At 35.0% G+C, this 24,520-nt stretch overlaps 1 protein-coding gene across 8 annotated transcripts in view; it reads left to right on the forward strand.

Moving 5' to 3' along the window:
- WDR17 (WD repeat domain 17) overlaps window positions 1-22,544 on the forward strand; it is a 58,732-nt gene extending 36,188 nt beyond the window's left edge. For 6 of the 8 annotated variants that reach the window (XM_042014940.1, XM_042014941.1, XM_042014943.1 and 3 more), the window contains 18 exons: window positions 642-844; window positions 987-1,136; window positions 1,244-1,374; window positions 3,244-3,369; window positions 5,566-5,721; window positions 6,018-6,082; window positions 6,464-6,596; window positions 7,814-7,905; window positions 9,063-9,162; window positions 10,264-10,403; window positions 12,790-12,810; window positions 13,769-13,880; window positions 14,589-14,730; window positions 14,816-14,918; window positions 15,742-15,843; window positions 17,951-18,046; window positions 18,214-18,397; window positions 20,081-22,544. In XM_042014940.1, coding sequence (XP_041870874.1) covers window positions 642-844; window positions 987-1,136; window positions 1,244-1,374; window positions 3,244-3,369; window positions 5,566-5,721; window positions 6,018-6,082; window positions 6,464-6,596; window positions 7,814-7,905; window positions 9,063-9,162; window positions 10,264-10,403; window positions 12,790-12,810; window positions 13,769-13,880; window positions 14,589-14,730; window positions 14,816-14,918; window positions 15,742-15,843; window positions 17,951-18,046; window positions 18,214-18,397; window positions 20,081-20,200 — 2,176 coding nt within the window. In that variant the 3' untranslated portion in view covers window positions 20,201-22,544. The other 2 variants (XM_042014939.1, XM_042014946.1) reach the window with 2 other exon arrangements.
- The last annotated feature ends 1,976 nt before the right edge of the window (window positions 22,545-24,520 follow it).

Below are 24,520 nucleotides of genomic sequence, written 5' to 3' on the forward strand. Positions count from 1 at the left end.
TGATACTATTACTGCAACGAATAACACAAGAAGGATACCACATGTTTACATTACGTCTAAAGAAACAGGTGCAAGACCTGCTCTTATTTGATATTTTTCAAAAGTATGCTTAAGTAGGATCTGCAGAGAATTTTAATGAGTATTAGATACTTCTGTTTTGTTGGTTTGATGACATTACTTTTGAGGGAGAGCACATAAGTCCATGTGAGCAGGAGGAAGCATTTTTCTGTGATTCAAAGCCACTTCCCTGCAGAGTATAGAAGATATTTTTGTAAAGGATATTTTGTAAAGTTTGGAGTATTGGCTTCTATTGCTTTCCACATTAGCATTCATTAGAGGTTTATGCTTGAAGCAAAATCTATTAGTTCATGGTGTAGTGATTCATGACAGGAAGCAACCTGATAGCAAACTTCTTGTCAATAAAATACATTGAATGGGACTTGCCCTAGGATTGAACACTGAGGAGCATTCTGGCGACTGGTCACCAGCTAGATTTAGCCCCTTTCACTGCAATCTTTGAGCCCTGATGTGAAGCAAATAAATATTCTGATAAATTTGAAGCTTAAAATATTGCTGAAGTAGAGAGATAATTATATTTCAATAGGTGATCTGATGGAGATTGATCTCTTATCATGTTTCAGTACTGTTCGGATATGGGATTATACACAAGATGCTTGTATAAATGTTCTTAGTGGACATACAGCTCCAGTACGGGGACTTATGTGGAATCCTGAAATTCCTTACCTTCTAATATCTGGCAGCTGGGACTATACAATTCGAGTCTGGGATACAAGAGATGGAACATGTTTGGACACAGTTTATGATCATGGTGCAGATGTATATGGTAATATTTTTTAAATTTTGTTTTATTTCTGTATTGAAATGATTCCAATAAAAATTCTGTTTTAAAATTTATACAGTAATTTAATCAAACAGGTTATTAGATAAACTTACTTGACTACATTTTTAAATATCCTTTCTACTAGGATTAACATGTCATCCTAGTCGTCCATTTACTATGGCATCCTGCTCTCGTGATTCCACTGTGAGACTCTGGTCATTGACGCCTCTTATAAACCCTCTACAAATAAATATCATAACCGACAGATGTTGGGATGATATTATCGGCAATCCAGGTAAGCAAATTGTATAAACCATTGTTTTCATTTTCTTTATGTTACTGCTCTTATTCCTTTGGTTGTTTTTTATTTTAATTTCATGTATAACTCTTTGTGTGTGTTAGATCGCGCCGTGGAGCCTGGCACTCCTCCTTTGCTATGTGGTAAAGTTTCCAGGGATATGAAACAAGAATTGGAAAAATTGTCAGGAAATCCTCGGGGAAAAAAACTACGGTGGTTTTCAGAATATTTTTCAGTAAGTATTCTGCAAACTTAAGGATGTTGTCAGTGTGCATTGCTTTCTCTTCTGAAGTCAATCTCCAAAACTGAGATTTCTTTCTTCTCCACCATTTTTTTTCTCTTTTTTGAAGGGATCTTAGAAAATAGGCAGAAATCAGTTCTATTTCTTATAGAACTTAAGGTCTATAGGTCTGCATATAAAAATGTCCGTGATTGAATTGTCTGTCACTTGTGAAAAACAAATCTCACTAATTTAACTTTGCAAAAAACAAACCAATTTTTTGCAAAGTTAAATTAGTGAAATAATATCATTTTCTATAGGAAAGGTTAATTTGACAGCAATTTGCTATTGAAGAAAATGAAAATATGTGTTTAATCAAAGTGCATTAGAGCTTTTTAATTTTTAATTAATCAAAAGAACACCTTCATTACTGATAAGATTTGAACTGCCCAAGTGTCTGTGCCCAAATTGCTCTTTATGTTCTAGGAACCGTAGATCCGGATCTGGCATACCTCAGTATCCATCTATTGCCTTTTCTCCATTGCACAGTAATATTTTCTATAAATTGCTGCAGCCTCTCAGTGCAAATGAGTTAAAAATATGGGTTCCTGTGAGTGCTTACCTGCATAGGAGCTGCACTTGAGGTAGAACAAGGACAAAATCACCTGGAACTACAGGTTCTACTACTACTGGAGCTCATGTCAAACACTGTTGTAATTTAAGTCAAAACACTGATCTAAAAAGACCTAGTTCATTCAAAGCATTTATTTTGAGTTCTGGCTAAATTTAAGTATATGACTTAGAAATGCTGAAACAATCTTTCTTGATTTCAAACTTAGACATTTTCTCTTTTGTTAAAAATATATTTATGGAATTCCTTATCTTACAGAAGTTATAAATTTTGATTTCCCATGTTGATTTGAGAGTAAAACTGTTATAAGAATATTAGAATTTTCCAAGAACAAAAGCTTTTTTGATCAGGTATGCTCAGTGCTTTTTGAGTCCAGAAAATGAGGTATTGTGCTAAACTATGAGGAGTCTAATAAGAGTTTTAATGGACAAAAAAAAGAGAGAGTAGTCTTTTTTTTTTTGGGGGGGGGGGGGGGGGGAGGCCGGAGGGGGCAAGGGGAGGGGGTGGGCATGGGGTGGGGAGAGATTTCCCTAGTAGGATTTTATGCTTTTTACCAGCTCAGAAATAATTTGACTTCTAAACTTGTGAACCTGTTTTTCTTAGAGAAGCTTCTTTAGGTCAAAGGTTTAATGATTTTTTAAAGCTTTTAAATACTCACTCTCTTCTAGACCTCATTCAATGTTAAACTGTTGTCCTGTTTCTACAGAAGGATTGATTCAAAGGCTAGACCAATAGAAATGCTTGAAATTTATTTTAAAAAATTATTACAGTTCTACTATATGTGTCTGTTTTAAGATTTAATATTAAGATACTAAACCAGCTTGTGGCAGTCAAGCCTTGAAGCTCTTTTCTACCTGGCCCATGTCTTTGCTTTACAGAAAGTGGGAAACAAGTGCTGGGTCAGCTCCTGCATGCCAGCAACTGACTGTTGGTTTGTGCCAGCAGTAGACACAAGATAGCTTGTATTTCTTTGAAAGCAAAAGGGAAAACTCTAATGGCAAGCCCTCAGCTATGTCTAACCATAACCTAATAGGTTCATGGATCTTACTGTATCTTTACTGCCTGCAAGAAGACTGAAGAACTTGTAGTATCTTGAACTAATTCATGTTTTCATAATAAAAGTTCTAATATTGAAATGATCTGAAACTGTATTTCTTGGAGTTGACTGACAAATGTTTTCTAATGTCTTTGTAAGTTCAAGTTTCTCTCTTGAACATTACTGTAATAAAACTCTTCTTCTCTAACAATTTTAGCCTCCAGGAGGCAGCAAAAATTTATGGGATTTGGTTGCTGTAATAAAAGGACAGGATGACAGTTTGCTTCCACAAAACTACTGCAAAGGAATTATGCATATGAAACACCTCATTAGATTTAGAATGGTAAGTGAAGCACAAACAATATGTGAAAATGGTTGTTAGTCCATGTAGTATTTCACTATTTAAAAATAACATTCAATGCTTTACAAAAGGTTGCAATTTCAAGTCCAAAGAAATTTGTGCAATACTAGTTCTTCACTGCAATACTACTCCGTTACAATAGTATGTAGCTGTCTGTGTGATTTCATGCATACTCAGTGTTAAAATGCTAGGTTACAGTTATTAACTAGAAAAGCATTTTTCAAAACAATTAAAAGAAATTGCAAAGCAATCATCACTACCGTTTCAGCTATGAAACAAGTTTGTCTTGCCTGTTATATACACTGTACTTTTATGTTTGGTAAATTCAGATTATTTGATTGTATAAACATGAAGTGTGTAGCTATGTTCAGATGTACAGATGGGAATTCATGTCTGAAAATGAAGGAAAGTCAGCAGAAATATGTTCTGCAGGTCTCTGGAAGAAGGAATGGGTAAGCAAGAACCTGTCATTTATATGAATATGCAGGTTAAGAGTGACTTGGATGAGAATAGGAAATTTAAGTACTAGGCCATAAATTTATTAGTAGCTGCATTTATGAATATGCAACCAGATACACAGTTTGTGTAGAATATGCAGATTCATCATTCTGCCAGGAAGTTCTTAGGAATACTAAAGTATCCCATACTTTAATGACTGGACTGTAAATAGAGGAAAGATTATCTGCTGGTATGGATCAAGGGAGTGCTCTTGCCAGCCCCCGGGCTAATACTTGCCAGGTATCACATGTTGTTTACTGTTACATGCCATTTTGCAAAATCACAGGTTCTTTAGGCGTGTCCTACATTCCTTATGACTCTCAAGTGATTAAAGATGATTAGTATTGTTAACTGTAATAATAGCAGCTGTTCTGCTAATCCTATGGAGTTCTGTTTGTGTGTCCATGTGTCAAAAACAACAGTTTTCTCAGCCAGTTAGCCTGAGAAGACATTAAATCTTGACTTGTGCAGTGCAAGAAGTCTGTTTATCCCTGCAACATGATTTCATGCATTTATAACCCCATTGATCTAGAGTAACTACAGTAAGTGCTGGTCATTCTGTGGACCTAGATGAAGTGTTCACATTAATTAAAAGCATTTCCCCCCCTTCTTACTGACTCAGAGTCTTGTTTGAGACCTTTAAGAGAAAGTAGGGGGTAGGGTAATGCTGATTGCTTGTTAAGGACTGCTAATACTCTCTTTTCCTTAGGAAACTGAATAATGGCACTGCAGCACCTAGACATTTCAGGATGAAGTAAGGATGTAGAGCAACTGTCTTTTTTCTGTTTTTAGGAAACAGAGAGGATGCATTGGAGCCTTCAGCAGGAAAATGTAAAAAATATAGAAGTGCTGAAGAAAAAAATTAATGTAGTTTGTTTAAAAAAACCCCAGATCCTTGTGAGCTGCCATTGGTCTACATGGCAGTTTACTTTGGTGAAGAATGTTCAAAATTCATTCTCCATCTTCAATATATGGTACTGCAAAGTCATGAATAGCCAAATGCCACCATTGTGCATTGATGATAGAATCCAACTGAGAATTCTTGAAAAGCTCCCTTTGCTTATTTTTTCTGTTAAGTATAATTCTGTTGCAGCTTGTTCCTCAAACTCTGACAGATGAAGAAATTTAGTCTTATCTCCCCAACTAATATAAAAATTGCAGTAGTTGGGAATGTAAGTAATTTCTTGGCCATATGGTTAATGGGACATGACAGATCAGACCACAGAGCCTATTGTCTACCAGTTAAGCCTACTGTCTTTGTTATTTCTTTATGTGGACGTCATTGTAATAGTAATATATACAATTTCCAGCTCTGTATGGCTTATGTTCATAAATATTTCTTTTTCAGTTTCAAAATATCAAGATTTTTATGAGGCACATCTGGGTGAATTACTATTATATATGAGAATTTAAAAAAAAACCAACCCTAAGCTAATAAAGGAAGAGAATCAAGGAAAATGTATGTGTGCAAAAAACCACAAACACAGTTACTTTAACATCATAAATATAGTTCACTGTAATCTCATTGAAATCTCTTTCAATTAGCCTTTTCTCTAAAGAATTTTTTTCTTAAATTATAATCTTTATATTCCACTGTAATATCTGGCAATAGTCCATTCTTAGGAAAACTTGTTTTCATCACAGAAAACTTCTTAATCTTTTTTTTTTTTTTTTCCTCAGTCCAAGGCCCAAGAACTGACAACAGTAAAGATGTCTAAGTTTGGAGGTGGTATTGGTGCACCAAGCAAAGAAGAAAGACTCAAAGAAGCTGCAGAAATACATTTAAGATTAGGACAAATTCAGCGATATTGTGAGCTAATGGTAGAACTTGGAGAGGTAAAATATCAGAACACTATTGAAGAATAATAAAATATGAAGGTTTCTGAAAACCTTCATATTTGCATATTTGCAGCTACCCTAGCAAAGATGGGGAGGCAATAAATGGGTCACTAGTCCCCAAATCAGTAATCTTGTTCCAATTATTTTTAACATATGCAGTCTAAAGCATAGCTCATTCCTTATTTAACTTTTGAGAAATCTATTTTTAATGGAAGAAAAATTACACTAGTTCAAAATACGGCTGTTTCTCAAATTAAAATTATCGTGTTAAATGCATTGCTTCTTTCTTCTAGTGGGACAAAGCTCTCTCAGTTGCACCTGGTGTATCAATGAAATATTGGAGGAAGTTAATGCAAAGGTAAGTTAATAAAAATATTATGGCACATTGTAGCTTCAGTCCATAAAAGGACATAGACAAGTGGGAAGGACGGATAGTAATATCAGTTATAGTTTTCTTTTGTTACAGCATGCTAGTGATGTTACTTTTTGTTCAGTAAGCTTTGGGATGGAGCTGGGGAGGATTTCAACAATAACTTTGTGTACAAGAAGCAAAGGTTGAACATAAACTGCAACTTCATAAACTCTTTAGTGCAGTATTCACGTTTTGCAAGTCTGGAAAGGCAGATGGTTTTCAGTGAACTTTAAACAGCTTCATCTAACACCTAAACCATATAGATAAGTTTGGTGATTGTTCATTTATGTAGATATTTCTTGTTTATTTATTCATTTGTTTAATTAGGAGAGCTGATCAGTTAATTCAGGAAGAAAATGATGATGTCATCCCATACTGTATAGCTATTGGCGATGTGAAGAAACTGGTTTCTTTCTTTACTTCAAGAGGTCAGCTTAAAGAGGCTCTACTTGTTGCACAGGTATTACTACATATATATCAGTGTGGGAGATGTATTTAGCTCTTAGCTTGTAACTCAGAATATGACATAATTTAAAAGGCTAGCTCTTTTCACTTTAGCAAAATAGCTGAATAATGATGCCCAAGTCTTTACTTCTATGTGGTATTGACCAATTTTTATGCAGAAATCATAAGGAGGTAACTCATGTTTACAGATTTTAAGCCTTATTCTTCTAAACTGCAAATGATCATTATGAAAACTGATGTGTTCAGTTTCAATTGAAATGCAACCTGATTTTCAACAGTCAGTCCCCTTAACATCAAAGTCATGTAGGATTTCATTTCTCTTGAATTTCTGCTGAGAAATCATCTGTCTGTATGTTTTAGCTAAATAGCTGAATAAGGTACAGAATGTAACTTTGACACAGATTTAACAAGCTATAATGTTTGAACTTTAAAGCAAGTTAAAGCTTCAGAAAGATCTTAATTTTTCATGTAAGAGAGGTATTGCAGAGAGATATTACAATTCATAGAATAATCTTTGTCTCAAAGGTTTAATAAGATAATAATAAGCAACAAAATACCAGGAATTACTTTCCCTTTTAACTGAGCCCTGAGGTTTAATGGTGTTATCCTAGCTACATCTTAAAACATGTGAAAGAATTTCCAAAATTCATAGAATCAATTAGGTTGGAAAATACCCCCGAGATCATTGAGTCCAACCCTTGACCAAACACTGCCTTGTCAACTGATTTCATTTTAACCCACAGTGACCTCTTTGTATTTAATGTTAGAAATAAATTATTACCAGATACGAAGGAAAGTTCACCTTAAGCCACTATATGCCAAACCTTCCCAGATTTTCTGGTATACCTGCTGAGAAGTATGGAAGTCTATGGACTTCATCCTTCCCTCAGAGCTGTTTGCTCATTGGGGTGTAAAAATCAAGGTTGTAGCCTTCACCATCCATTATATACAAATGCTGAAAAATCCTGCACAAATGCGTAGGAAGGAAGAAGTATTTGCTTCGGTAGAATTCTTGTATGTCTGGATAAAACTAGGCTAAGATTTAGCTATGAATGAGTTCATTAGTTTAAACATTCAAACAGTTTCTTTGTTATAACTGGGCTTTAGAAAGATTTTTATAAATCTTAGATTATTTTTGTTGTTACTGAAAAATTTCATTTCATCTTCAGTTTGAATTGTGCATTAATTTATCTATATTTTATTCACTTCCAGGCAGCTTGTGAAGGAAATATACAGATGTTACCACTCTCCACAACAAGCAGAACTTCAAATTCTGGTGGAAACAATACAGATGATTATAATGAGTAAGTTGTTCTAGTTTATATGTAAAACCTCATCTTAGTGCAGAGTGTAAAGTCATTAAGGGAGATAAAGCAAAATGGTTTAATTTGGCATCAGCAATTTAGAGTTCAACAAAATATTGCATCTTCTAGTACTTAGTTAATAGAGTTACTAACTACTTGTTGCTACATTAATTTCCCTATTCTGTCTCCTGGCACAAAATGGATTTTTCATATGTATGTATTATAATTATAAATGTCCTTTTCACTTGCTTGATATTTAAGATGCATTCCTGTGCACTTAAATATATAGCATATTACCTTAGAACCTTTGGTAAGTAGAGTAAGTTTTAGCATTAACAAGTATCTGTGATCCCCTATTATTACACATAATCTCTTCCTGAAGCTTTGCTGTTTGTCATCAATGAAGGTTCTGATAATGTTAAATAAAAATCAAACTGAGAGAGTAGGTTTAGATTGGATATTAGGAAAAAATTCTTTACTGTGAGAGTGGTGAGGCACTGGCACAGGTTGCCCAGAGAAGCTGAGGATGCTCCAAACCTGGAAGTGTGCAAGGCCAGGTTAGATGGGGCTCTGTGCAACCTGGTCTGGGGGAAGGTGTCCCTGCCCATGGCAGGGGGCTTGGAACAGAATGACCTTTAAGGTACCTTCCAACACAAGCCATTTTGTGATTCTATGACTCTCATTGTCCATGCCCATAAAAAAAACCCCAAATATGCAGCTCTCCTTGTCTAGAACAGCGCTCCAAAACCTGAATTACATTATCCAGTTATAGGTGTAGTAAAAAAAGGAGTTTAGAGGCTGTGTAGTTACTTCATTTACATGAGCAGTTTTTGAGGAATTAGAGAAATAATGGTTCAGAGTTTACAGGTACAGATTGGATATCCAAATATTTAATTTTTCTTCTGTCAGTCTGAAGAGACATTTCTGTACTGATGTAGACTTTGGGAAACTGACCCACCTCAGTATGTACCAACAAAAGTAGTGGATGAAGCTCAAACAGATTGCATTTTTCAAGCTAGTAGTGCCATTATCTGTGAGTCAAATATAGCAACTTTTAGGGTACAGAAGCAAGTGTGGTGAATTTCACATAAATTAAGACCCAAGGCAAGACTCCAACATTAAAGTGACCTTGCAGAATTAATTTTTTGTTCTTGCAGTCTCCTGCAGAGGGTCAGTAAAGAACTGGCAGATTGGTATTTCCAGGATGGCCGTGCAGTGCTTGCAGCATGTTGTCATCTGGCTGTTGAAAATATAGAGGTAATTTTTTTTAATTTAACAATGAAAAAGCCAACATTGACTTTCTTTTTACATCTTCACATGTGTTTTAAAATTTATGTGTCACATTCTAAAATGGTATTTGGTATTTGATTTGTTTATATTTATGCAGTTAGATCCTTATAGTATTAAATTTAGTAGCAAAACTCCCTTGATTCTATTAAATTCAAGGTTTCTTTCATGTACAGAAGGTAGCATGATCTTGAATTGTATTTACAGTATCTTGTTATATTAGATAATATACTTAAGTACCTTAGATGTATACATCTAAGTGTTACTGTTTATGGTGACTCAAAATACCCATTCAGAACTGGAAGTTATTTTGCTAAAGAAGATGCAATTTCTGCCTTAAAGAATTTACAGTCTAAATGAAGAAGTAAATAGGAAAAAAACCCCCAACCCTCAGTACAAAAATAGAACTGACATGTAGGAAACATTTCATTACATTTTTTAATTTGTTTGTAGCTTTACAAATTGTTTCTTTTCCTCAGTCTCTCTGGATTTTGTTGCTGACTTAACAAGTTTTTCCTCCTCTATCCCCCAAATAAGTATAATTCCATCTCAATTAGCTGTTCTGAGAGAAATTGAGAATCAGTTAATGCCTGTATTTCTAAATAGGCATATTTCAAGTTGTTGTGTAGTTCTTAGGGTCTGACATTCTGCTATGCCTATCAGTAACTCTGGTGGCTGAGAGAGAGTAAGAACAGGACAATCCTTCTCATTTTCTTGGCGTTCTGAGTCTCATTTCATTGAAAGAGAGGGGAAATACACACTCTGAATTCTAGTGTCCTTAAGATTAGATGGAATTCCTATCATGCATTTTAGGCATTGTATTTATGTGATCTCTTCAGTTGAATAAAGGAAGATTCTGCTAAAGGAAGTCTATTTAGTTATTTAAAAAATTACTAACACGTGGTACACAATTATTTACTCATTCAAGAGACCCCAAGTATATATAATTGAGTTTAATTATTGCATATTTTGTCCTTCTGTAAAAAGTCTCATAAGTGAATGTGATATGCTTAACATGGTGAATGCCCCAAAATGCTTATGTCCCTTAATGATATTTTTTCATTGAGCAAGCTTGCGATGGCAAATCTGATTCGTGGAAATGAACTGGAGTTGGCAATCAGTGTGGGTACTGTCTTAGGAGAAAGTGCAGCACAAGCAACACATTATGCCCTAGAACTACTAGCAAGAAAATATATGGCAGTAATGACATGGTAAGAATTTCTTAACCCAAAGATTTATTTTTTTCTCCCTGATAAAACAATCAAGATGTGTCATTGTGAAACTTTTGTAGAGATCCAACTACCATGGGTAGGGAGAATAAAAATTGCTTCTTGAACAAGGATTGCTGTATTAGACCTTTGAAGTACAGGGCATGCAAATGTTCTGCTTTAATCTCAAAATACATTCCGTATGCATTGTAAATAAGAGAGGAGTCATTGTCAGAGTATGAAACCCACTGAAAAAAATCCTAGCTACTTGGGCAATAGGTAGCATATGAAGTCCTAGTTTATATTGAGTAACAAGAACTGCTTCAGAAAAAGTAAGGCTGGAATTGAGTTAAAATGTCAAAAGGAACAGTAGCCCAAGTAGGATATGTGAAGTGATTTTTAAGTACTTGGTTGAAAAATATAAAACTAAGAGTCTGAGGAATTATCTTCTATTGGTATTAGGAACACAAGACTGCTGAAAAGATTTAAGGATGAAACAGGATTACTATTTAATTCTGCAGAAGTAATTTCTCTCTTGCATATAGGGGAAGCTTTCTGTCATAAATTTTCTTTTCCTCATTATAGTGATTTTGCTTTGAAGAATACAACTTCTTGTTTTTTATCTAACAATGAAAAAGCAGAAAACCTTCCTAAGGTATACTTGGCAGCTGTATAACTGTTTCATAATTAACATTTCATAGAAAACGTGCACTTAAACAGTTAAGGATCAGATTTTCTTCTACAGTTAATATTTGCTGATGTATTTAGAGGTAGCCTGAGAGAAACATAGTGGAACTCCTCTCTACAGAACATTTAGCTTGCTGTAGACAATGAAGCATTGTAGAAAATGCGAAGATAAGAAACTGGTGACTTTCATTTTGCCATGGTTTAGCATGTCTGCTTTCCACCAGTCTTAATAGGGTCATTTTGGTAACTCCATCGGTGGGTTTTAAAGTGTCTGAAGCTCCTTCTTTGATCTCCCTGCATTCATTGTAGAGGGTGATTTTTATGTAGCCTCCAATAGGAAGCACTGGATGTGGATTTAAGAAAAATAGTGTATATTTTTTTCAGTTCCTTAAGAAAAGCTTGCTGTGATCTGAGGGCTGTAATAAGTGCTTGTGATAGTATGGCATTTATGTTTAGGTACACAAAGCTTCTGTAAACTTATGGCATGTGTATGCTGAAGTCTACATGGGTATAGATGAGAAAATGTTAAAGCGGCGTAGCACATATTGCCCAGGTACACATCTGAATTTGTCAGTGGGTTTCACATGCTGTACTTAACACCCTGCAATCCTGGATTCTGATTGCCAGCCATTACAGCATATTTTTTCTATTCTGTAGGAAAAGATCAGAGATTCATCGATCTCTTTGTTTTGTAATAAAGAGATTCTCACACAGCATAATCCCCTTGGTTCACTGCATTCGTAAGATCATGTATGGGGAAGCTGGAGTTCAAGGGTCTCTGATAGTTGAAGGGCTCCCTTTTTATTTTACTGGTTGTTATGCTTAGGGATATCCATCAGTTGGAAACATTTCGCTGTAGTGAAGCACTTAATTGTAGACACCAAAAGGAATACGAGAAGGATAGATTAATATACCCTGATAGATTAATACAGAAATCAGTTACTGGTGGAATGTTTCTTGGGTTTTGGTTGGCTGTCTTTAGAAGTGCTCTAAAATATAAAATCAAGCCAAAAAATAAGTCAAAACTAAACATTCATGCACTTTCCTAAATCTACAGCCTTGAGGAAATGTGTGAGTGTTTAAGGACACATTTTTATTTGCATTTAACACCTAAACACTGTCAAAAGCAGCTTTCCACTATTCAAAAGGCTAGTCAAATGACATACTGAATTCTGCATATGCAAACTCAGACACCTCATTTTGATCTTTATATGCAACAGTGTTTTCAGTTTGATTCTTAAAAATCGTTCCAGGTAGCACAATTTGTACGCCATTTTATGAGGGCTTCTTTGAATTACGTTTTTTTCAAATGAATGTTGGATTTCAGTTTTATGACAAGACAATTTCTAATCACTTAAAAAAATGTTTAAATTGTTTATGAAGATTAATACATATGAGTAAGTGATCTTGAAAATAGCTTAAGAACTTGTGAAATATCCTAGATTCTGAAAGAGTGCTTCTGTAACTTGGAAAAGTGGCTGTTATACAGTAATAGTATCACAGATTTTCTAAAGACCTTTTGGCATTAGTTTCTTTAGGTTGTCAAAAGGCATAAAATAGAAAGCTGTTTTTTTGTTGTTGTTGAAGCCAGTTGCCCTGACCCTTAGATTTGCTGTTGTAGTTTAATTATTTGCTATCAGATATTTTCTCTGTAAAGTAATATACAATTTTGTTCAATACTGTTTCAATGTCTTCCTTTTAGCTTCCCATCACTTGGATACAGGTATTTTGCTTTTTTTAGAGAAAGTTTAAGCTTATTTTCTCCCTTAATAAAGTCACATGCTTTTCAAATCTAAGTTTCCTAATTTTTAATTGTGATTAGTACTTGAAGGTGGGATAGAAAGCAGTTGCAAGTACTGGATAATAGCTTACTTGAACATTTTTAAGCTAAGAACCACATTCTGAAAATCCAGAGGAAATCAGTAGGATTTTTTGCCTTACACAGGGGCAAGTCAGTCTTGAGGTTCACAGGAGACATGACATCTGCATGAATAGAAGAGTCACAGAATAAACAGTTCTTAAAACTTAAATAGAACAATTTCCAAATAATTTCCTAATATTACACATGTTCTCTTCAGCTGTTTGTTGCATGAAGGATAGGGTAACAAATGGTAAAAAGTTTAGGAAAATGTCAGAAATGTCAGTTTGCTAAAACAGTTTTCCTTTGAGAAGGATGAAAATAGGTATTGCATTCTTTTCTCATATAATCTATTTCAATATCACATGAGCACTAAGTCGTTCTGGATGACTGAGAGATGTCCTATGTTGATGTCATGAAGCTTTAGAAGCCTGGAATTTTGAGGATGGTTTCATGACACAGAACCACATTATCATCTTTTCCTCTCTCAAATTTCATGGTTCCTACACTCCTTTCCCATCCCTGCCCACATATTCTTCCAATTCACTTTGAAATGGTTCTGATGCTTAAGAATTTCACAGCTGTTTAATTCAACCAAATAAAGCAACAGAAAATTAACAAATTACTTTCCCAAAAAGATGAAAAATTCGTTGCCTTATTTGTTGAACAAAAATGGTCTTAGAGACTGAGCTTGCTTCTGCACTTCTCTGGAAATAGTATTTTTTCAGTAACTCTTCTTTATAAAAGGAATGTAAAAGAGAAAATAGTTTCCTTCTATTATAAACCATCAAGAATAACTACATGTCATCTTTTGTTTGTGCAGGGATTTAGCAGTTGATCTTCTTATGATGATTCCTGATAATAAACTGCAGTTAGTAAAACTATGTGCTTTTTATCCTGGATGCATAGCAGAAATAAATGACCTGCATGAAAAGGTACAATGAAAAAGGATTTACCTGAATGGTAATAAGGTTTTGTATTGGTTTATTTACTAACTTCAAAAAGCATTAGGCCAAATAATGGATGAATTTTTCTCTACAATCTTATATGTAACATATCCTTTTTGACTCTATTAGTCTTTGTTGACTTTATTTTCAGTATTGTACAATAAATTTAGTTCTTTATTTCTATCCTTTGTGTACTCTTTCCCTGACACGTTACTTTCTGAAGTAGCTTATGATCTTCAGAATTACCTGTCAGTATGATTTATAACCTACTAGATGTGCAGCCTAATCATGTTTTGGCAGATCAACTTTCTGTACAAGTCTAAATTGTTTTATATCTTATGCCTGTAATGTCCTTAAATGCCCCCTTTCCTCTTCAGCAGCAGAAGGGTCTGCTTTGATAACTCCCTTAGGGTGCAACTCAGACTGCATACTTACTAAACAGTAGTAAAAACTTCACAAAAACATTAGCAATAAAAACTGGTACTGCTTAAATTAAAGTTACAGAACCTTTTCCTCCAGTGCTGTTCTCTGGTCTAGATGGCTTTCTTAATGCACATTTTATGCAGGTATGTCTTTCAATGACTCCTTCAGAGAGAGTTTTTTCTTATTGTTATGTGCAAACATCAGTATTTCTCTGCATCTTAGAGAAGTGTTTGAACATTTCAGTAACTTTCTGGCAAAATGTTTGTTTTCCAGTGTAACCTTCCTGATGTGGAAGAATGTATGCGACTGGCAGAGACAATTCATGCAGATGGGGATATATTTGAAACAATAAAATACTATCTGTTAAGCACAGAACCTGAAAAGGCTCTCCCTATTGGCATTCAATATGTGAAAGGTAGGTATTTGGATGAACAATTTTAAAGCAGAAGTCATTTGTATAACTTGCCTCATGAGATATTTTTCTTTTTATTTTTCAACAGAACAACTTTGTGGCTCAGATTGGACTTTAGATTCAGTCTTTCTGTATCTTGATCTTCTAAGTTACATGCCGACTGAACAGTTAATGTTGCCTAAGTGTAGTGAGTGAGTATATTTTCCTGACTTAGAAAAGTGGAACTTTCCTTAAAGGAATCTTTTGGAATGAATTTACAAGTGCACATTGTCAGTATCATTTGTTTTTGTTACCAGAAAAGAGACACAAAAAAAAATTCAGCAACATGCTTGTTCCCAGTCTGGAAAATAGAAGGTGGAACTTTCCCAAATTTTGAAGGTTTAGCAAGAAAAAAAAAGATATTTTACTGCATTTACAATGTGTGCATCAATGTTGGTTTTATGTGAAGAGCTTCACTTTGATCGGCTCTGGCTTCAGTTCCCTGAAGTGGTATCACAAATCATGTGGACTTTTATGTCAAAGTCTTAAGGAAAGTTGGGCAGCCACTCTCAGAATTAAGTCTAAAATAGTTGGATAGCTCTGGTTCACCTTTATGATGGATGGTTGAACCTAGATGCCTACACAAGTATATATGTGAGGAACAAAAAGGAGAAAAAAGTTGTGGAAACTTGGTAAACTGAAATTCACCTAATATCTGGGGCAATTTTATTTACATTTAGAGGTCTATCACATTAAAATGTCTGAGTGATGCTGTTTTTATAACTTTACATGATTGTGCTTAAAAATTGTGTTGTACATGCCATTTAAGATTTAATGATGGAGATCAATATGAAGCAGATGGAGTCTGTTCTAACAGTTCCATGACACAGAAAGTAAGCATAATCAGCAAACATATACTCTTCACAAAAGGTGGATGGATAAATTAGGTTTTAAAATTATAATGTGAATATGAGTTTGTTTAATGTTTTTGCAAATGCTTTTTGTTTTTCATGATTGATACTTGTTCATTTCTAGATTTCGGAATGAGTTGCTGATTTTGTGTGGCTACGTTGGTGCTTTACTTGCTATCAGAAGACAGTACAATAGCATTGTACCTGCACTGTATGAGTACACAAGGTAATACAGTGTTTTCATTAACACTGAGTAATTTCAGTCTTTATTATGGCATATACCATACACTGACCCCACTTCTTCACAACCCCTCACAAAACAGCTGAGTTCCCAGTTCTGTTATAAAGTTGTAAAGGTATATCTATGCCTGCATGTACAAGCTTCTTTACTTTCTTTATGCATTATACATGTATGAGTTTCTGAGGTAACTCAACAAGTTGTGAAACCAGGGTGTCAGTCAAACTCTTAGTTCTGTAAGAAAAACTATTTTTAGAAGTAGCTGAGTATTCAGCATCACTGCCAGGTGTGACTGTATGTTGCCAGTAACACTTTAATTTGTATCTACCTGTAGAACATTTGCCAAGACTTCCTCAGTACCGAAAAGGAGTAGCTTTGAGTTTGGAGCCCATGACTGGGCACTAGCTTGATTCTCACCAAGAAACCCACTTTGACCTCCTGTTATTCAGTGACCTGATATTTCTAGACATTAATGACTAATAAGCTAATATTCCCAGACACCAATGACTCCCAGCCCACTTGATGTGATCTGGCCTGGTGCTGCCTGCTTTGTCCAGCTCAACCCCAACCAGCCACCTGACTAGACTTGACCTGACTAGGCCCACCAGACTAAACTTGACTGACTTCAATCAGCTCAGCTTGACCCAATTTACCTGACCTAACCTGACCTCAACCACTTCCCGTGACCCAACTTTCTCCACTTGGCTTGACCCAGCCCAATGAAGCTTGGCCCAATTCACTTGGCCCTACACAACCTGACGCACTTCATTTCTTTTGGTACACTCAATTTCATCTGACCCCACTTGAACTTGAACCAACCAACTTGGACTAGGAAGGAGAAAGATTAAGATCAATAATCTTTATATGGTAAATAAAATAGGCTTACATAGAATACTTTAGTGTTCCTTAGAGAATAACCACAATTGTTTAGTCTTCCTGTTTGGTTTGGTAATGATATCCAGCTGACTAACTTCCACTTCTTCACATTTTGGGGCTGTCAATTCCTCTTTCTGTCCCCTAACTTGCTGGATAGCAAGGCCATTTCCAGTATGTCCCTGATTTTATAGTGCAAGCTATGCTGGCATTATTCTAACTGTTATTGCTCCACTAACTGCTCTAACCAACCGCTGTAGCTTTGCTTATCATCTCAGTTTATTTATCTCTTCATCGAGAATAAATGTTATGTTTATGTCATTCAGTCCTTTCACACCTTACTAGAATTGCAAGCTTTCCAACGCCTGCTGATATTTTATCAGAATTACCAAGGGTAATTCAACAACTTAACATGTCTTTCTTCTTAGCTATCCTCATGTCTGAAACTTGGTAAGAGGATTGGGAAAAGGAGCATTTGTTTGTTGTTGGTTTGGTTTTTTTCTTTTCTGAACCTAAAGAAATAACAAGATGAAATACAAGCTTTTACAGAAAGGCTATTCTGATATGGATATTAATAGACTAGTAACAAGCAGTTTTTTAGTTTCCAGCCCATCTTAAACTGCACACTTACCTGCTTAAGGTGGACAACTTACATGCTTAAGCAGAACATTTTTAAGGTATCCCAACACAAATGAAAGATGGCTGAATTAGGTCAGGTAATAACTGCCCCTTATATTATATTTTGATAAATAAAAAATGCATCCACTGCAAGGGCTTTGAAACTGTTTTCTCTAAGTGAAAAAAGGCTGTCCCAAAGCATGTGTTGAATCATGTTTCTCTAACTGCATTTTTACCATATGTAGTATATATAGGCAAAATGGATCCTTAATTTTAGTAAAGTTGACAATATTAAGAAATAAAAACACATACGGTCTTAAAATATAGAATTGCCTCAAATTAAAAAAAAATAGAACAAATTAAATAAGATGTAAATAGGGATAATGAAAATAAAATTTAAATCAAAATCTATACTTTTATATCTAGTATGAATATTACTAAGGTTTAATATAGTTCATATTGTGAAGGATCAATTTATTTCCATAGTTATTCCATATCCAATCAGAAATAGTTTTACTTTACTACTGTCTATCATGTTTTGCTTCTAAGAAAACAGTCATTATTGGGATTAATTTGGACTTTAATTACTTGCATTCCTTTTCAGTCAGCTTTTAAAAAGACGGGAAGTATCTGTACCTTTGAAAATCGAACAGCTTTCTGAGGAATTAGATGCATGGAGAGCTTGCACACAATCAAACAAGTAGGTGGAAAAACATAAAATTACCATGAGTGAGAGTAGTAGTATTTAACTGTTTAGTTGTACCTTTATTCCCTATGTAAAGTCTGAAGGTCACTGCTTTGAGGGTCTTACTTTCTAACACAAATTAAGAAGCAAAATTGAAAACCAAATTTCTTTTATATTGCTAGGCCTACGGATGAGTTGCCATGCACCCCACCGTCTGAATCGCAGAGAGCACTGTACTCAGTACTCGTATCGCGAATTCAGGAGGAGCCTCTGAAGGGGATGGTTGGGCCAGACTGTGTCACTGGATCAAATCTTCCTAGTCATTCAGATGTTCATATCTCTTGTTTGACAGGGCTAAAGATCCAGGTATGGTTTCAGAGAGCTGAAGTGTTCTTTCTTCCTGATAGCATTGACTACTTGTGAGGTTGCCATAAATCAAAGGTCCCTCCCATCATTTGCCTGGAAAAATGTTTACCCTGTTATCACAGGAGTAGAGTTAAAGGTGACAGGCGGTGACATCTATAAGATTCTATATAAGAAAGGCTATATAAAGAATTGCCCAATCAAGTAGTTGTCATTTCCCAAATCCAAAACCTTTTAATTTCCATGTGAAAGATTTCCTTTGCTAAATGTTGTGTCTAAAGTGCATGTATCTTATTGGCTACTCCCTCACCACAGCTTGAATAAAAGCTAGGAAATTATTTGTCTTCAACCACATACTAACATTTTTCTGGTTTTGGCTTTTATCACTATGGAAATGCATACTGCAAAACTTGGAATTCATGACTAATTAAATCCAGCTGTTAGAAGACTAAATATTCAAATATATTTATTCATCACTCGCATAGAGTTTAAAGATTAAAATGCATTAGTCCTTATAATACCTCTTTAGCATATGTTGTTATTTTAATAAAGAGAAAATTGAAAGATCCTGAAAACACTACTCCTGACTCCAGACAATGCCTGAATTTACTTTCCTAAGTGATGCCAAGTCTGTTTCCTCTGTCCAGTGTAAGATGTCAGCCCAAAGAGTAACAGTGTAGTTTAGAGTCTAAGAGGGATGGATAGTTTTGTGACAAAAATTGGAGATTACAAAATGCTAGTGGGATTTTCGAGGTAAACAAAATTCTCAACTGTTCACCATCAGTGTAAAAAAACTTGTTCTCAACACTTCCACATTAGATCAGTGGTCTCTGTCTATGGCTGTACTCTCAACATTTGCTAACAGCCATGTAAAGCTGCCACTGTTATAATCCATTCAACAAGAATACCAAATATGGTGTCACCAGCTTGTCATCTACAGGATACTTATTTCTGGATTAGCATACGTTAGGAGTCATGGCTTTAAACATGCAGATCAGCTCAAAAGTCAAAATTAATTAATACTAAAGTAGAGCAGCCTACTTGTATGGGTTTACAAGTTTTATGTAGCAAGTTTGAGAGCATAACTCTTTCAGAAAGCACTGAAATGGAACTGCAGCTTTGAGAGCAGATTTTGTCAAATTAATAAATTAGCAAATAACTCTTTTTCTATCAGATGAATGAGTATTTTGTCCTTTTCATAGTGAATATTTCAAATTATTCTGTAGACTCCCTGTAGACCGTTTTCAAACAATTCATGGAGGCATTATATCAGGGGGTTTTTTGTGGATAGGAAAAAGCATAGATCAGCAGAGACAATGATGAAATACGGACATTATTCAGAAGAAAAATGCTTGTTACCTCAGTTTCTAATTCAGGCTAAATTTAACTCTGGAATAATTGACAAGCATATATAAAATAACAATAAAATACATCAAACTAAATATTTAAATATTTTGAAATGCTGTGTTGACAGATTTGGGAACATAAGTGCCCTCAATTCATAATGTGTAGCTGTTACCAGAGTTTTAAGTCAGGGGGTAAAATTTTTGCATGAACTTAGATGATAGGTCTGAACATGGTTTTTATGTTCTCCTCAGATGAAATGTGCTTTCTGTTGTGGTGGCCTTTATACAATACATGTGTAATTTCTTTTTCTTTCCCTTCCCGAACATTTTTGCTTTACAGGGTCCTGTGTTCTTTCTCGAAGATGGAAAATCTGCTATTTCACTGAATGATGCTTTGATGTGGGCCAAAGTGAATCCTTTTTCACCATTAGGAACAGGAATACGACTTAACCCATTTTGATGAGGTGTTTCCTCTGTACTTTATCGTGCTTAAAATAACACTCTGGGGGTTAATGCTGATTTAACCTTGATTGTCAAAGGACAGAAAGGTCGTAGTTGATTCCTCCTGAAGGTCAATTACTTGAACTTTGAAAATTGTAAAATGAGAACAAAAGGATTTCTATACAAATGTTTGTTGAGAATCCAAAGAAAAAAGTTATTTGATAATCCAAAGAAAAAGTCCTAATTTCATATATAGCCATGTCATTTTTTTAATAAGAATATTGTCATCAGACAATTATTTTTGTCACCTCTGTGTGAATAGATGCTTTGTAAAGTAAGCAACTATCTACACATTACCAAAATATTGATAACAAACTGTGAAACCCATAAACACACTTCCAAATATATAATATAATAATAGAATTACTTTATTGATAGCAACTATAACCTGTTTTTAGAATGACTGAAATATTGTGGCTGTTTCACACTGTCCCCCTTTTTAATTTGAACTAATTTTACACACAGAGTTCTACAGCAAAAGTAAAATTTAAAGAGTAGATGTTTTTTTCATCCACTTGCTATTGTGCTTTAACAGCAGTAGAAATAGAAGCTCACTTATGTTTTGTTTAGATTATCTATTTATTATCTATTTATTTAAATTATCTAGATTACAAAATTATATTTTCTAATAGGATCATCTTTGGCAACATTCCCCCTTATACTTTCACTGGAGGCTAAAACTCTTTATAAACTTTTTTTTTTTTTTTTTAAAAGGCTTTGTAAGGAACAAATAGAAAATTTATTGAAATTATTTAACTATGCTATGTACATTTAAAATGCTTGTTTTCTTTTTACATTTTGTATTAGTTATAAACATGCATATAGTATGACAGACCAGCAGTAAATACTTGTGCATATATATTTTTATTTACTAAATCTACGCTCAAATGGAAAAATTGTATGGCAATAGAATACTAAAAATATTTAAACTTTAAAGCTGTGTATAGTACAGAATTTAATTATTAGGCAAATATTATACTTATTATTCTTATTAATAATTCTTAGAATTGCTCACCTGTGGAAAAGATGCCTTGGTTACAGTACTCTTTATTAGCTTAATTGATGGCACATAAGCAGAAATCTGCTTTACCTGTTCTTACATTTTTTGCTGCTGCTTTAAAATAAATTTTAAAATTTATTTAAATTCCTGATAGTTACATGAAATGAGGCTGCAATTAAAAATTGGCAGAATTATTTCTATAGCAACTGTTATAAAACTGGAATTAGTATCAGGTATCTATTTAGCAGATCTTATCAAACAATCCTCAATATAGAGGTAAGCTATGCCCTCATTTAACTATAGAAATAACAATGCCACCATGCTGGAAAGGTGGGATGGAGATTAGAAATTAAAAATCCCGGTTGTTGTTTTTTTCCTCCCTCTTCAAAATGGTAAAATTTCATTCTGGCAACGTTCTGGAGTATTATTGCAGGGTTTCTAGTGTAAGAATATATTGGGCAGAGGGAATGCTCAGCTGTTTTGCAACCTAAAACCCCCATTTTTGTACGTACGTGGGTGCTGGAACCTAATGTTTTACTTTCTGCAGATATTCTTTGAAAATGTTTTTCCTTTGTTTACTCCATGGAGCTTGCAGAAGAAGAATTCAGTTTCAGAAGTTAAAATTCATAGTTTTTGATCAGTCAGTGTCTGATCTTGCTTTTGTCAAATGAAAGACCATCTGTCTTTTAGCAGAGAAATCTTACAACCTGGTATATAAAATTGTTGATGCAGAGGTGGAGAGCAAAGGTAAGAACTGAACATGCACCCCCATGACTGATGATTGGGATCTAAAGCATTGACTCAACTGCCATTCTACTATATTTAAAATCTTTTGTTGTAGTGTAAGGATTTTTACTAATATTTCACAGTTAAAATATCTTACAATATGTAGTATAACTGCATCAATGTGTTGCACATAAATTGTGTCTTAACATGAAATCTTGGGCAAATGTACTCCCTCTTTAAATTATAGAGTGAGGTTTAAGAATTCTTTCATTACAAAAATACAAAAACAAAGTCAAAGGTGTTTTTTATATTGGGGATCCATCAGATAAAAATCATTGTGAATAACATGAGGTTGCATTTTCTTTAAAGTTTTGTACAGTGGTGAGTGAGGGGAATATGCAGAAAAGGTTGTCATTGTATCTGCTGTTACAGCTGTGGTTACAACTGTCAACGGGTTCAAAAATTATTTTCAAAAATAATTTCAGATTGTTTGCTAATATGTAGCTTCATTGTCTAGTACAGCAAGTCAAATACAGATATCTCCCCCTTAATATTAAAGAATACTTTGTCTTCAAAAGACTGTTTGACTCCTCTGTAAAAGTCCTATTTCCATTTGAATGAAGAAACATATCAAGCTACACAGCTAGTGCTTTCCAGTTAAATTATTAAATTAAATCCAGTTAAAAGCTTTCCAGCTTTCACTATTAAATCTCAGTTAAGTTTAACATCACTTTATCCCTGCGAAACCAAATCAATTTTTCTGTGGAAATAATCTGTCCAACAGTATTGATATGTTTATAAGCTTCAGAGACAGCTTCACTGGCAGCTGCAGTCTGAGATAGGAGATCTGGCACTTTAAATCCATGTTGCTGGACTGTAATGATGCCCTGTTTGTTCCACCCTGCGCAGGGCTCCCGCCAGGCTGGGCCAGTGATGCTGTGCTGCCTGTGGCCGGAGCCGAGTGGCCCCGCAGCCCCAGGAGAAACACAAGGAGAACCTTGTATTCCACGTGCTTTCTCAGCCCTGTACCTCCTGTGGGTCTTTGGAACACTTTCAGCAAGCCTACAGGATTCCACTGCTGGATTTCTTTCCAGAACTGACATATTACACTACTTTTTTTTTTTTTTTCTGAAAATGCCTTAGAAGACTTTTTAACAGGTATAAAAATTCATTTAATAAGAGCTTTATTGTAACAGTCTTTAAAATTGCTCTGATCTGGGTCAATGTTTGCTTCAGATCCTGTTCCTAATATTTTAATATATTACTTAACATTTATTTCATACTAAGAATTCAACCCACCAGAGCCACATTGGAATAGGGCCCTCACAACATGAGAACAGTAACGAACCTGTTTCCTTTCATTTCTGGCTAAAAAAGGGATCATTTTTGGAAGGGATTTTACCAAGCACTAGCACCAGGTATTTCATTGCTCTGTGTTTTGGTATGTGGCAGTAGCGTGCTCTGACCTGCCAGAGACCTGTTCCAGTATGTAGTCCTGCCAGGCCAGCCACATCCATTCCCTATTTTGTTTGTCCCTGTTACATAGTAACAGAAGCAATGCCCCATCCAACTTGGCTCAGCTTGCCAAAATTAACTCAATTTTCACATAATTATCTGTTAGGAAAAGACGGGAGTTTATTTTGAAGAGTGCCTCTTGCCTGAGATCAAAGTAATGGTATTACCACAACCCAGTTTTTTCTGACTAGTCTCCTATTCTGTATAATTACAGAAAAAATAGTACCAAATACCTGTAAACCACAAAGACGGTCTTGTTTGCTCTTTGGATGGTGGCAGGAATCAGGGGGAACAGTGGAAATAGATATTGCAAATGCCACAAGAGCATGAACACACCTATTTGCAATGAGATGGGTTGGACTCTGATGTGACTCTCAGCAAAACTTTTAACATTATCTAGTTGTGTTCCGAACAGGTGTTTTGCAGAATCTTTGCTTCAATCTGATATAGGTGTATGTAACGTGAGAGCTTTTTGCCACTTTGTCTGAATCAAGCTTGAAAAGCGATGTGTACACCTGAAGGTGAGGATCTAAACGAGCTCATTCTACATGGAGAAGTTCAACAGTGCCGTGGTTGGCTTGGCAGTTCAAAGTTGGCTTGTCTGTCAAAGTAATACACAGTAATGGTGTTGTACCTAAAACCACAAATTGCTGCTTTCTGGATGAAAACCAAAACCAACAGACTCACTCCAGTACAGACTCAGGATATGATGGACTCCTAAGCCTCTCCTCATATTTGCATTTGAATTTCCTTTACAAGGACTCCAGAAAAGACCCCTAACTAGAGTTCTTGCAGGGAACAGAAACAAATTAAGGTTATTTAACATGGTGTCAAGACAGCTGCATTTTTTATTAGGTGCATATAATTTAGCAACTGAGTAAGCATTCCTCTTTGTGAAAGCTTCCTCTATAGTTAGTTCCTCACTTAGCATCTTTCCAGTAGGAACATAAATACTGAAAGGAGTCACTGAAAAGGAATGGAAGAGAGTGAATCACCAAGGGCAAATGGCAAGTTTTCAGGTGTCCCATGCTTTGGTTT

The sequence above is a fragment of the Corvus kubaryi genome, unplaced genomic scaffold (assembly GCF_017639235.1).
Source record: "Corvus kubaryi isolate FWS band 111438036 unplaced genomic scaffold, C.kubaryi_AGA036_p1.0 split3-131, whole genome shotgun sequence".
Classification (NCBI taxonomy): Eukaryota; Metazoa; Chordata; class Aves; order Passeriformes; family Corvidae; genus Corvus; species Corvus kubaryi.